This window comes from Halyomorpha halys, unplaced genomic scaffold, assembly GCF_000696795.3.
Source record: "Halyomorpha halys isolate HHAL.00 unplaced genomic scaffold, Hhal_1.1 Scaffold70.1, whole genome shotgun sequence".
Taxonomy (NCBI): Eukaryota; Metazoa; Arthropoda; class Insecta; order Hemiptera; family Pentatomidae; genus Halyomorpha; species Halyomorpha halys.
The window spans coordinates 701478-714423 of record NW_027108636.1 but is presented as its reverse complement, the minus strand read 5'-3'; the positions used below and the strand labels follow the sequence as shown (position 1 = coordinate 714423).

General features: G+C 31.8%; 1 protein-coding gene across 1 annotated transcript in view; it reads right to left on the bottom strand.

Annotated features, from left to right (window-relative positions):
• Positions 1-918: 918 nt before the first annotated feature.
• Positions 919-12946, bottom strand: part of LOC106692759 (RNA-binding protein MEX3B) — a 38522-nt gene continuing 26494 nt past the window's right edge. Inside the window, exon 2 of the mRNA XM_014438886.2 lies at positions 919-3878. Coding sequence (XP_014294372.1) covers positions 2857-3878 — 1022 coding nt within the window. The 3' untranslated portion in view covers positions 919-2856. The remainder of the gene's footprint in view (positions 3879-12946) is intronic.

The following is a 12946-nucleotide window of genomic DNA, read 5'->3' as shown; positions in this document are numbered from 1 at the left end:
TTTTTTATATAAGATTAAATTTAACAATGCTATAAATGTTGACACATTATTATTATTAGTCTATCAGTCGAAAGCTAGCTATACTCCACCGATGCATCCTCCGTTTCGGCAGTATCTGTTACAAGTACATGTTTCTCTGATATCTTCTTTATGGAAATGATACTTTTTTATTTTCTCATTTATATTGCAATATATAATAACACGCCAACAATTAAACTAACAGATATAGTCTGAGCACGACAAAAATATATTTAAAAAAAAACTCCGACAAGAAAATCACATAAAAAACCAATTATTTGGCATGCAATAATATCAGCATGGGACATTTCAGATCTTTTTTTTATAAGTTTTTACTTTTTTTTTTTATTGCATAACATATAATAAACCATCTACATCATGTTAGAAGAAACATGAAAAATATCAAAAAGTTTACAACACTAAGAATTATTGTTAGAAAAAAGATTGCTTTCATAATTTACACGTCACAGAAATGGTAATGTGTGCAATACGGTCTTGGAAAAAATTATCTTTCATCAACTTTGTTCAAAGATATAACTATTTTTTTTTATTATTATTAATAATAATAAAGTAATAAAAGCTATGCAAAATTAAAATATTGATATTCGCTAGTAGATTCTCTTCGAGGGAAGACAATTCACTGATAAAAGTTGGAAACACACTGGTAGCTGTGCCACAATCCTTCTTTTGAGCATACTAACATAAAAAATAGCTCTCATGTTTCTAAATATCCTCTTTTCATTATAGCTACGTCATATATTATTTAAAGATATCCATAATATATATCATATATATTATATAAATATAATAAGAGTTGTAATAAAATAGAAAAGAAAGCTATACCATTTATATTATTACTAATACCTTTGTTTACATTGTGCAGTGGTGGGTAAAAAAATGCTCATTTTCCACCTGATATAATTACATAAATATATAATATATTGTGGCAACTATAAAACACTAGAATAAAGAGCAATCAAACAGAATCTAAATATCAACAGTTTAACTAAAACTATATAACCATACTTTGAAGTAAGTTCAGCAGGAAGGAGGTCCCTCCATATACAAGAGGCAATATAAATATCCATTTTTTCTAATATATATATATATTATATACTAAACATATTTATCTATTTCAAATAAATAAATTAACACCTCCCTCCCTGATCATTCTTCAAACTGGACCTGTCAACTAAGTGATATATATAAAAATAAATGTAAGAAAACTTTGACAAAGACTCAAAATATATATAATAAAAATAAGATTATAAAGAAAAAAGAAAAACAATATAAGAAATCACTTAAATAGTGAACACTAATTTTAACTACTTAACTTAGGAGACAACAAAAAATATACATTTATCCATGTTCAAATATCTTTTACTTAATAAACAAAATAAACTAACGTAACTTCTCAAGCCCTTGGGCATCATGGCAGGTTCATTACTTTATACAAATACAACACTAAAATAGTAGAAACACAAAGATATCTTAGAACATTTTATAATATTATCAATAATTATTAATTCTTTATATAAAAGTAAACAAATACTGAAAAAAATATTTTTTTTTTTAATCTGATTTAGAGCTTTCATAATAAATTTAACGGGAGGGGCACTCTGTAAAAAAAAAGAACAGCGTCGATCAGTCCAAGTCTCACCCAGGCTAAAGATCCTGTGTTAGAATTGCATTGTTCCTCCTTGAGCATCGTATTATATATAAAACTACCATTTAACAACATAATATACAGGTACTAAACACTAAATAGAAGCAACGACGCTCAAAACATACACACATGCGTATACACATAGGATCATTGCTAAAAGCTTCACACTATACCACGGTACCAAGAGAATATCACTAATATAATTAGATATAAAGATGCCTATAAAGATTAGAGATAACTTATGGCTATATCACAATGAAAAGAAACAGAAACAATCAACAGTTTGTAACAATATTTTCGGATATGTTTAATCGTACTCTCTATACAACTACCGCAGTCTAGTAAATTTAATCAACAAGGAATGATTAATTTTTATATATATATTTTTTTTTATGTTTTATTATAATTAAATTCAGCAAACATAGATATAAACATGTAATATAAAAAGGATTGTTTTATGCAGCCGATGGAAAGTTACGCTAAAATGAGACATGATCTGATTCGACGCTGACTTTCCGTCCTGAGGATAAGACAACTGTACACAGCGGACTTAGAGCCCCACCGGTCAAAATCGAATGTATTATATCAATATACCATCACACCTTAGAATGACAAAACACACAAATAAAATACTATAAACTGATAATATACATTTATTATTTATTAAGTATTTCTACTTCTCCATATAGAAATATATTTTTGACCGAAAACGGTTAAGTTTACTTGAGGTGGTTGGAACAAGGTGGGTGGGTGCCCGCGAGAGCTGTGAACCACTCAATGAGTGAGCGCACAGGAGATAGGAATCTGATTCAGAGCAGCGCGTGCGAGAGCACCCGTCCGAGATCAGGGATCACCAAACAAGTACAAAAATAGGAAAAGATCTCTCAATATTATAAAAACAACTAAAACAAACATAAAAAAGATTTAACATAAAAAATATACAATAATTTACTTTTTTCGTTGTATACAGTAACTCCCACAGTAATGGTGAACTGGCCACGGTAAGGAGGGCCTTTCTTTCTTTGGTGTGGTTGATAACAAAAATAAAAAAAATATCGTCACTGCTAGATCCGAAAAACTATATAAAACTATTTTGTTATGATGAGGTATTTTTGATGAGGTCTCTGCCTGGGGTGCAAGAAAGAAAGGCTGATTCAAAGGGTATAGGCTGTTTAGGAAATGATACGGATGGCCTGGCATACTTGGAGCTTGCATACCGGGCAGGTCGGGTTTGTCGTCTCGCAGAGCCGCTCACCACATTCCATACAGAAGAGGTTGTGGCCGCAGGGCACGAGGGCAGCTGTAACTTCCCGCTCACCGCAAACGACGCAATCCCTCTTTCCTCCACTGAGGGACTCCGCGGGGGAGGCCGAGCTGGGGGGCGAGGGTCGTGTCACGGTCGGGAAAGACCAGATACTTGAGGAAGCAGTAGCGGTTTCGAAGGAAGGTGAGTCGCCTAGACCTTCATCCCTGTCGAGAGACATACTCCAGATAGATCCGAGATCTCCAAGACCAGTGCCACCAGAGTTGGAAGAGCTCGATGACGCTGAACTACATCCAGAACTCCCTGCCGAGAAAGCTGAAGAGAAACCCATGTTAGATTCAGTCTGGGAAGGGAGAGTGTCTAGCCAGGAATTGGACGAGAAGAGTCCACCCAATCCACTCTTGCAAAGGGAGGCGATGATCTCATGACTGTCGTCCATCATTCCAGAGGTAGCAGTGGATCCAATGAGTCCGGGAAGCGCTCCAGCTCCCGTCCTAAGAGCGATGTGGGCCTCAATATCTCGACGCGCGGCCTCCACATGTTCTGGAAGCCCTGTGACGTCGAAGACAGGTTCCTTATCCCGGGATGGGGTGACGATGTATGTATGAGTCTGGTGCTGGATCCTCTTGATTGTAGCTCCTTTAGGACCGACCACCAGGCCAACAACTCGGTAAGGAACCCTCACTTGGATGGTGACGTTGCCGGGCACGTTCGTAGGGGGTCCGGGAGGAGATAAGCCACCGCACCCACCGAGGTTGTTCTTCCTCGAGGCTCTGATCTGGGAGAAATGGTCAGCAGCCGATAAGATTTCCTTCTTTGCCTTAGCCACGTCTTCCTTTCGCCCAGTAACGACAAAAACGGGTTCTTCGCCTCTGACCGGAGTCTTGATGTAAGTGTTTGTCTTGGCTCTCAAAGACTTGATCTTGCATCCTGAAATCAAAAGAAAATCGAATAATTAGAATATGGAATTTTAAAAGGTAAATGCAAAAATAAAAGTTTATCGAGCAATATTGAATACAGGCTACGCTATATTTGGCGGTAGAGGAAAGGAAGGGAATGATAGCGGGGCAGCCCTACAGGAGATAAAGGAGATAGGCGGCAGCTGAATGGAGGCCAGGCCGCACAATATGGGCGGGAAAAAACATCCAACATCCTACCGCCGGCTGTCAGGAATTCCAGAGGGGGGGGGAGCTGTCCTTCAGCACCTTCACCTTCCTCAGGGTGTTCTCGAGTGTCTTCGGGGGGGTTTCAGTTCCTATCATAGAATGATATTTATACTCGAATATCGCCCAACTTCGTGGAATACCCAAAAATATATAAATATAAAATTTAACAGATCATTATGAAAATATAATGTAACTAATGAGCTGGGATGGGCCTAAGGGTCAGGTACCCTGCGCAGGGGACGCCGTTAGGTCGGATACAGACAGTGTGGGAATGGCCTTGGGCAGCGCACCGACCTACCCCACGTGCTCTCCCCACCATTCCCGATATTCGCCCGCCCGGTCTCGTCCCGTCCTGGGATGTGGGGACCTTACCAGCCGGCCGATCGTCTCAACTGTTGGAGGTCTTTAGTAGATATTTAAAAAGTCTTCTTATCAAGTAAAAGAACTAAAAATAAATAACGTGAACACTATCGAGTCGCAAAATAAGGTCAACGAAATAATCAACTGATAAGACATTTCCGTATCTGAAGTTTGAATAAGGATAATTTTAACACATTCGGGAAGAAATTAGGTTCGTTATCCTGTCTCTAACATCACTCACAGATAAGATAAAAAAAATGCTTAACATTGTAGAAATGGGTTAATGTAAGATTGAAGACGTTATCCAGTGAATCGTGCAATCGCAAAATAGCGGCCTATTTCCAAGTAGATACCTGCCAAGCAAATTATATCATAGCAGTTAGATAGTATGATATCATATTTAAAATTAAAAAAACAACAAAAAATAGTAAGAAAGCAATATTATGAGTTATAATGAAGGCTGGTTTTACGAGATTATCAATTGCGAAAGTTAACTGTGTGTCTATAACACGTGTAGATAGTTAATAGTTCTATCGACAATAATTTACTGTCAGAACATTAAATGTCATTATCTACACGATGGTACAGACTGCGACAGCATTGAATACTATTACTGTCGCTTACGAACTTGAGCTTTAAAATGAAATAAAATGGGCGACCACATTAAACATCACTCATAGATAAGATAAAAAAATTGCTCAACATTGCAGAAATGGGTTAACACTGAAGACGTTATCCATAAATCCTGTCATCACAACATTAAGAATGTATGACAGTGAATTTTGAAATTTAAAAAAAATTAGAACATATAGAATTTGATAATTTATAAATAAGGTGTGTTAAGTTTCACGTTACACGTTATATAAACAGGTTGTAACCAGCTTTCGCGCATGCGCAGAGTTGAAGGTGCTATTAACAATTACTGTAATAGTGTACACTATGATAGTGTAAACGACAGTTTTGAATACTAACACTGTCTCAACGGAACCTGGGCTTTAAAGGTAAATCAAATATGCGACAAGCTTGCAACTGTCTTTTGTAAACAGAGTACCTAACGCAAGTTCGAGGTGCCCTAGTTAAACCTGACACATCCCATATTTATAGCAGAGACTATGCATAATGTATGGGCAGAAATCTTCTATTCTTCGACCATGTCTTGCAACACCGTTCTTTATCTTTCGTCAATCCAGAGGCGCCATTGGTTGAAAAAGTTTGTATCGAGCCCAAATCAAGTTTAACACAACCATTAATTTATGTTACAGCTTTTCAACCATAAAACTAAATCTGATTACATCACGACCCTTACCATAGAAAACTGAAATTTAATTTTCAGTTAACTCAATACTAAGTAAATTCGAGCCCCCATTTAACTTCGACTAATCGAGTTTTGACTAAAAATAAATATGAGTATAATTTTAATAGTATTTTATCGAGAAAAGGTGATGATAATTCATTATGCAATCCGTTAATCCTCTGCGCAATTACGAATCTTGCCAAGTTCGAACATGTCTCAGCTAACTCGTGATGAAACAATTCAGTATTTTACTGAGCATTGTGAATCATGTGATTGGCCATTCGCGCTTGAATTCTAGGATATCATCGTCTATTTCGAGAATTATCGCATGAGTCACAGTTAGAGTTAACCGCGTCTTGAGTCGGGGTTTCTTCAATGAGGACCTTATCTATATATTTATAATAGATATAAATGGTAGACTTATACTAAAACACACAAGGTCGTACTGCACACATTCCGTTGAGAAATGTCGACGAACCTGAAGGTGTACTCTGCGATCCTCGGGCCTTGTACTTGTTCCAGACCAAGGCCAGCAAACCCTCCCCACCTCAGGACACGACTAGGGTCGCTCCTACACCGACCGGGGTAATGTGGAATCGCTAATGAAGAAGGAGATGATAAGAGGATCTGGATATTGCAGCACTGGAAGTGCTATGTGGATGGTAACTCAAGACCCGAAATTCCTTGTCGGAGGATGGTTGTAAAAAAAAAAATCTATAAAAGATGGTGGTGACAAAAGAATGGACCAGGTTCCGCTGCTCTGTATGAGGCTCATATTTATCTTAAAGTGTGATCTCATAGGCTGCAATTACTGCTACTTTAGAAGGTCGTAATATTTCATATGGAAGTCATACATTCAATGATACAGTAAAAAATACTCTCTGAAGGAATGCAGTATTTTATGTCATTTCTGGTTTTTATTTAATAAAATAAAATACACACATACAAGGATCTAACGTAATTCTTTAAATTTTCAGACAAAGTGGGACGAAACGTTGGTTAACAATAAACCGTTTTCTTTTACTATTTTGATAGCTTTATTGACCTATATTTATTGGTTGAGGTGAAATTTTTCTAATTAACATACATAATAACGCTGATTCACTGGCATAGAAAAAAATTTGGAACAACACAGCGAACTTAAACATTAATTTTAATAATAAATGTTTTTTTCCTAAGGTAAAAAATAAACAAATAATACTTTTTTACAAATACAAATTTTAAAAATACTTTTTTTTCATCAGTAATTATTTAAGAGTTAAATTTTTAATTTTCATTCTTGTGACGACCAATTATATCGTATTTATAAATTGATAATTTATCTACACGGTTATTAACAGGTTTATATATGATATAATAATATAAGATAAGAGAGGGTGCGTGTTGCGCATGGAGATATTAGCGGATAGGAACTAGTTATTTTCCTTTTTTTTTACGGAGCCTCGTCGCGGTCACATCCGCTCGGGCACATGTTGCCAGCTATTCCTTGCTTCTCATTGGTCGAAAATTTTATTTTAAACGCTATAAAACATACATATTTATATTTGACTTTGTAAATTAGTAAATAAAAAAAAATGGTTTTTAATTTAACATGTTTAATTGTGTTAAAAGGAGAGGTATTTCCTTCTTTTAGCGTGTTAAAACTATATAACATTTAACATGGTTGAGAGTCAGTTAATAGGTTTGCTAAGAGGAGAATGACGTCACGCACAGCTCCATTTTGTCTGTTATCGTTTTGATAGGTTAGTTGCTGTTATTTCCCGTTGTTTTGTTTGGGCCGTTTTTAAACTCTAATAAAATAATAATTGAAATTTTCTAAAAGGAAATCCAAACAAGTTGCCTAGAAAATCCGCTAGGAGCTCCTCTACAAGAATAAAATCGACTTAGTTTAGGTAAATTATGTTTCTCACAATCCTACACATATAAAATTTAGCATGTTAAAACATTGTACATTTAAACCATCACGAATACCCGGAATCTATTGTCTAATTTCAAAAAATTATAATTAAATTTGATATTTTGTTGATATTTGAAAAAAAAAAATCAAAAATGGGTTTGTAAAGTTTTAAATAATGTTAAGTCCTATTTTTCGTAATATTGTGAATTATTCAATATTTTCAGCTTAATGGCCTACTAATTTCCTACTTTTAAAAAATTTCTTATTCAATGAACTTTAAGTCTACATAGAATATAAATCAGTTATAGCATACGCAGAGATTAATTTCCAGTTTTGTAAAATTATTAAATAATTTGAAATTCTACCAATTCAATTTAAAGTACCAGTATTTTAGCAAAATTTATTAAAACATTTATAAATATACTTTTTATTTATTAAAACCTTCATTTTGATTTTCTGCAATATTGCATACAAATTATTATTATTATTTTTTTTATTTAATTAAATTTATTTCATTATATATTTTAACATAATTTTTTTTATTTTGCCTTTTAATGTTTTTTTTTTAACCATAAATACACAAGTATCTCATTGTATAAAAATAATGTATTTTTTTCCAGCTCATTTTCAGAAAAGGATTAGGAAAAACTTATAACAAGTATTTAACTCCTTAGTAATAAGCATAGGACAACTAATTTTACAAAATATAAAAACAATAATAAAATACTTTTATAAAAATAAAACGAAGGCGGTAAAATGGAACAACGTGGCACTTCTCTCGCTACAGATATTAATAGCGTTTAACACCGCATTATTATGAATTGCCAGCTTCCTTCGCAACACAACGTTTAATACTGGCAACACCAAGCTGTTATATGTGTATACATAATAAATGTATGTGTATATATTTTTATATATATAAATAAGGGATAACTAAAAAAAAAAATATAAATAATTTTTTTAAACCATTCATCTTCAACTTGAAAACGAATATAAAGAATTAAAACGTAACATATCATCAGAATATTTCTTTTTTAAATATTTCTTAAGGTCCTGACATGGGAACTGGTGTCGAACAGGAAGTCTTAAAAGCAGGAAACTTCCACGCAATTCAGTCGGTTTTTAACGGTTGAAGGAAATGACACAAAAACCTCTTCATCGCCTTCACTAATTCATAGAAAAAAAATGTATGCAGAGAAATATAATTTTTTATTATACGATCAGAAATAAAAAGTATTTTATGGTATAGAAGTATATTTGAGAAAGTAACTATTTTCCATTACTTTTAAAAATTTTATAAGTCAGATATTTATTTTTCTACACATTTTATTATTATAGAGGGTAGATGTTTTGAAATGTTTTCAATTTCAATTCTATGAGAATAGTACATAGAATCGATTATATAAAATGGATCTTTCAGTGAATAGATTTTAGCGAAAAACTTCCTAAAACATACGAGGCATAGACCAGCCTTAAAAACGTAATTTTAGTTTCATTTCTAGACTGCTAATACAAACTACTGTACTATATATTACATACACATGAAAACGGAACAAATAAAGTGATAGCTAAATAAAATAATTTAATGACATTATACATAAATATGAGTAACTAATAAAGTCTTAAAGAAGGTTGAATGTTTGAAGACAAGAACAAATGCCAAGCGAACCTTTGGACTTGGAAAACATAAATGCTACCAGTAAAGGTTGACAATAACGTCATACAAGACGTAAATGGGAATACGAGAGCAATGCAATGAGTTAGAGAAGAAGGGATCTATGGTGCATTGCGGTCGGTTCCGGACCTGTCTGCATTATTATCGATCTCTGCGGAACTCCCACCCTCCGCCCTTCATCGTATTCCTGGCATGTTCCAGCAGCTGTCAGGATGATCCTGAGGGGAGGTTGGTCCAGATGAGTCATATCTCTAAAACTCCCTTTTTATTTAAAATCTGGTATTTCGTGGTAGTACAGTGTAATCAATAAATAAAAAAATATTATATTCAGGTTTTTGTTTTATAGAGTATCCAATGTTTCCCAATATATTTATCCCATCAGGACCTGGGAGGGTTCCCACAAGGGAAGAGGAAAAACAAGGTAGAGAGTGGGTACCTTCACCACAGCTACTAATCAATTGTCTCGCTTTTTACACAGTTTGGTCTAAATGGTTGCTTTACGTGTATTCAATCCACCGTAATCTTGGAAGGAGTCGAGAATGTACAGTCATCATGAGAGTGTAAGTGCGAGAGGCGCAGTCACGGAAGAAAACAGCTTCAAACTGACACACTGAAATTAACCAATTTGGTTCTGTGGTTATATTAAATTCTACATTTGGACTAAAAATAGAACAAGAATTAGAAGTAGTCTGAGAAAGAAAGAATACCAAGACTTACACAGTAATTATGTAATGAAAGCTTTTTTTTTAAAAAAAATCTTTAAGAACTCCTTTAAACAAAGTATCCATAAAAATAAATAGACAAACTGATAGCCTAAAATCAAAATTTAGAAGAAAAAATTGTTCAAATACTTCAATTATAGTTTACCGAACATTTTTGTTTAGTTCAAACAGGACAATTTACTGTTAAAAATTAAATTTAAAAAATGACGAACACGTCTTTAATCATGAAATAGTTGAGCAGTAAAGATGTTCACCAACTTTAAAAATAAAAAATAAATTAATACTGCTTGAAATGCTAGGACTTCGTATTTTATGTCTAAATCATTTCTTGGACACAACAAAACAAATAACTCTATTATATTTTTAATAAAATCATGTTCTAACTCTCTTTGTACCTTATTATAGTCATTTGTAAACTATAAAAATACTCAATATAATTATATAAAAACAATAATTATTCCTATTAAGATAAGGCAAATAAATCTAGTTTCTAAATATTAATTATTTTAGTATTAATAAAATATATTTCCGAACGATTAATTTTATGTTTTATAAAATTATTGTAGATTTTATTTAAATTTATTGTTTTTCTTAGTCTTATACATATTAAACTATATATGTTTTAAATACTATCCATTAATTTAAACTGATTTGATCGATAATAGAACCCATTCTTTTGTTATCGGAGGCGTAGTAGTTATCGAAAATGGAGTCGATTTTAAATTCGACCACTTTTAATTTTACTGTTATTCTGTCATGTTATTTTTTCCACTACATTCAACTGTTTTATTTGAGTTGAAATTAAAATAACTCTAAAGTATATTTTGTTATGAAAAAATATTGAAATGAAACCCATCTATTCCACAGTTATTTTTTTTTTTTGTTTGTCTACATATTTTTCCTACTTGTAACATACACTGTATTATACAATATTATATTATATTGTGATATAAATAAAGTATGAATTAAGTAGTGAGTAAGCCTCGTGGACAGAATATGAATGAAAAGCGGTAGTTGCCCCACCCAGGACACTGTATTGATTCCAGCCGGCAACTCACATCGAACCATCCCCACCACGTCCTTCTCCACGTGACGCCCCGATGGCTTTCTGTAGCTATTTAGTAGATAGTATTATATATCTACTCAAAATAAAATAAAATTAGTAATATAAAATGTTATATATATAAAAAATATATATATATATAAACCATAAATTATACGGCAGCTCAATTAGAAATACTTAAAAATGGGATTACAGTCAGAATTCAGCAAAATTTTATAAGACCCATATCTAATTTTTTAATTGAATTAAAAGAAATCAAAAATTGTCAGAAAAAAAATTTTTATTTAACAATATTTTAAAGTTATGTATTCCTTTTTTTTAACGAGCGATTAAAAAAAAAAAACTTTCTGATTTATTAGGCATTAAAATAATAATCACAACAAAATTTTATAGTAAACCATTTAATAACAGGAATATGGTCAGAATTCTAGTCATTTCAAGACCAGTTAGAGAAAAGCAAAATTTAACAATAGAATTTATTAAAAAATATAATATATTATTTTATTTAAAATTAGATTAAAATTAACTGTAAGTCATAACTTCTAAACTTAAGGCAATTAGGAATGAGATCATTAATAAATCATAAATTACAAAAAAATTCAGTAAGAAAAAAAAAAGGAAATTTAATATAACAAAATTTATTTATGAAAAGACATATTTTATTTTTTTTAAAAGACTAGTTAAAGAAATTTTAAGGCATCAAATTTATACAGTTTTAAAGTTGACTATTTATTACAAAATAAGAAGTTAAGACTATCAGGTCTAATAAATGAGATATTAAGGGAAATATATATATAAATAACAATTTACTTATTTCAAATGTGTAAAAATTTAATTAATTATAAAAGAAAGACCATACTAAAAAATAAAGAAATAATAAAATAAAAAATAATATATTGTTTATGTGATAATGGTTTTCCCCAAAGGAAGAAAAAGCTAGACTGTATAATTTTTGAATGATCATTTTTTGTTCAGTCATTTTTGTCGTTAAAGAACTTTTCGGTAAATATAATGAACATTATAAAATAATAGAAAATGCCAAGAAATTAAAATACTTTGCAACAAAAAAATAAAATAAAATATTAATTTTAATTTTCGAAGAAAACAGAAAAAAAAAAAGTCCAAACAACCAAATATTTAAAAGGTTTAACAGGACTATGTCACGTGACCATTAAATGTATGACGTTAGCGTTCAATCAAGCAATAAAACATTATGAAAGGAGAAAACAATACTTTGAGAGTTAAGTAACTTATCCAATTAAATTTTACATTCAAGGTTAGTGATATTGCATCAAAACCGAAAAAATAAATACTTATATAGTTAAAAAAATATAAATTAGAACAGTAATGTCTATATCAAAATGAGGTCAAATATACTCATTAATTTTTATAGCTCTGAAGATATAAATATTTATTAATATGTCAACATAAAACAAAATTACTGTTTATTTCACTTCAGAGGTCAATTACCGAAGTTTATTTAGCTACAATTCTGTTTTTAGCTGACAAGAGATAAGTATTATCTATGTATGACACTTAAAGAGAAAAATAATAAAGAAATAACGCAGAAATTTACATGAAACAAAATACGAATGTAATTGGATTCCTAATATACATAGAACAATATGGGACACAAGATCAGACAACTAACAACATGGAAGTCGAACAAGTTTGAAACATAGTAAACTGATACATGGGGGTTTCCTAAATCGATTGTGTTGTATGTCGACCAATTCTTCATAAAGATATGTCAAACATCAATACATTTTTATTCTTAAAACAATTATTTTAAATAATATATAAATAATTATAAATCATATA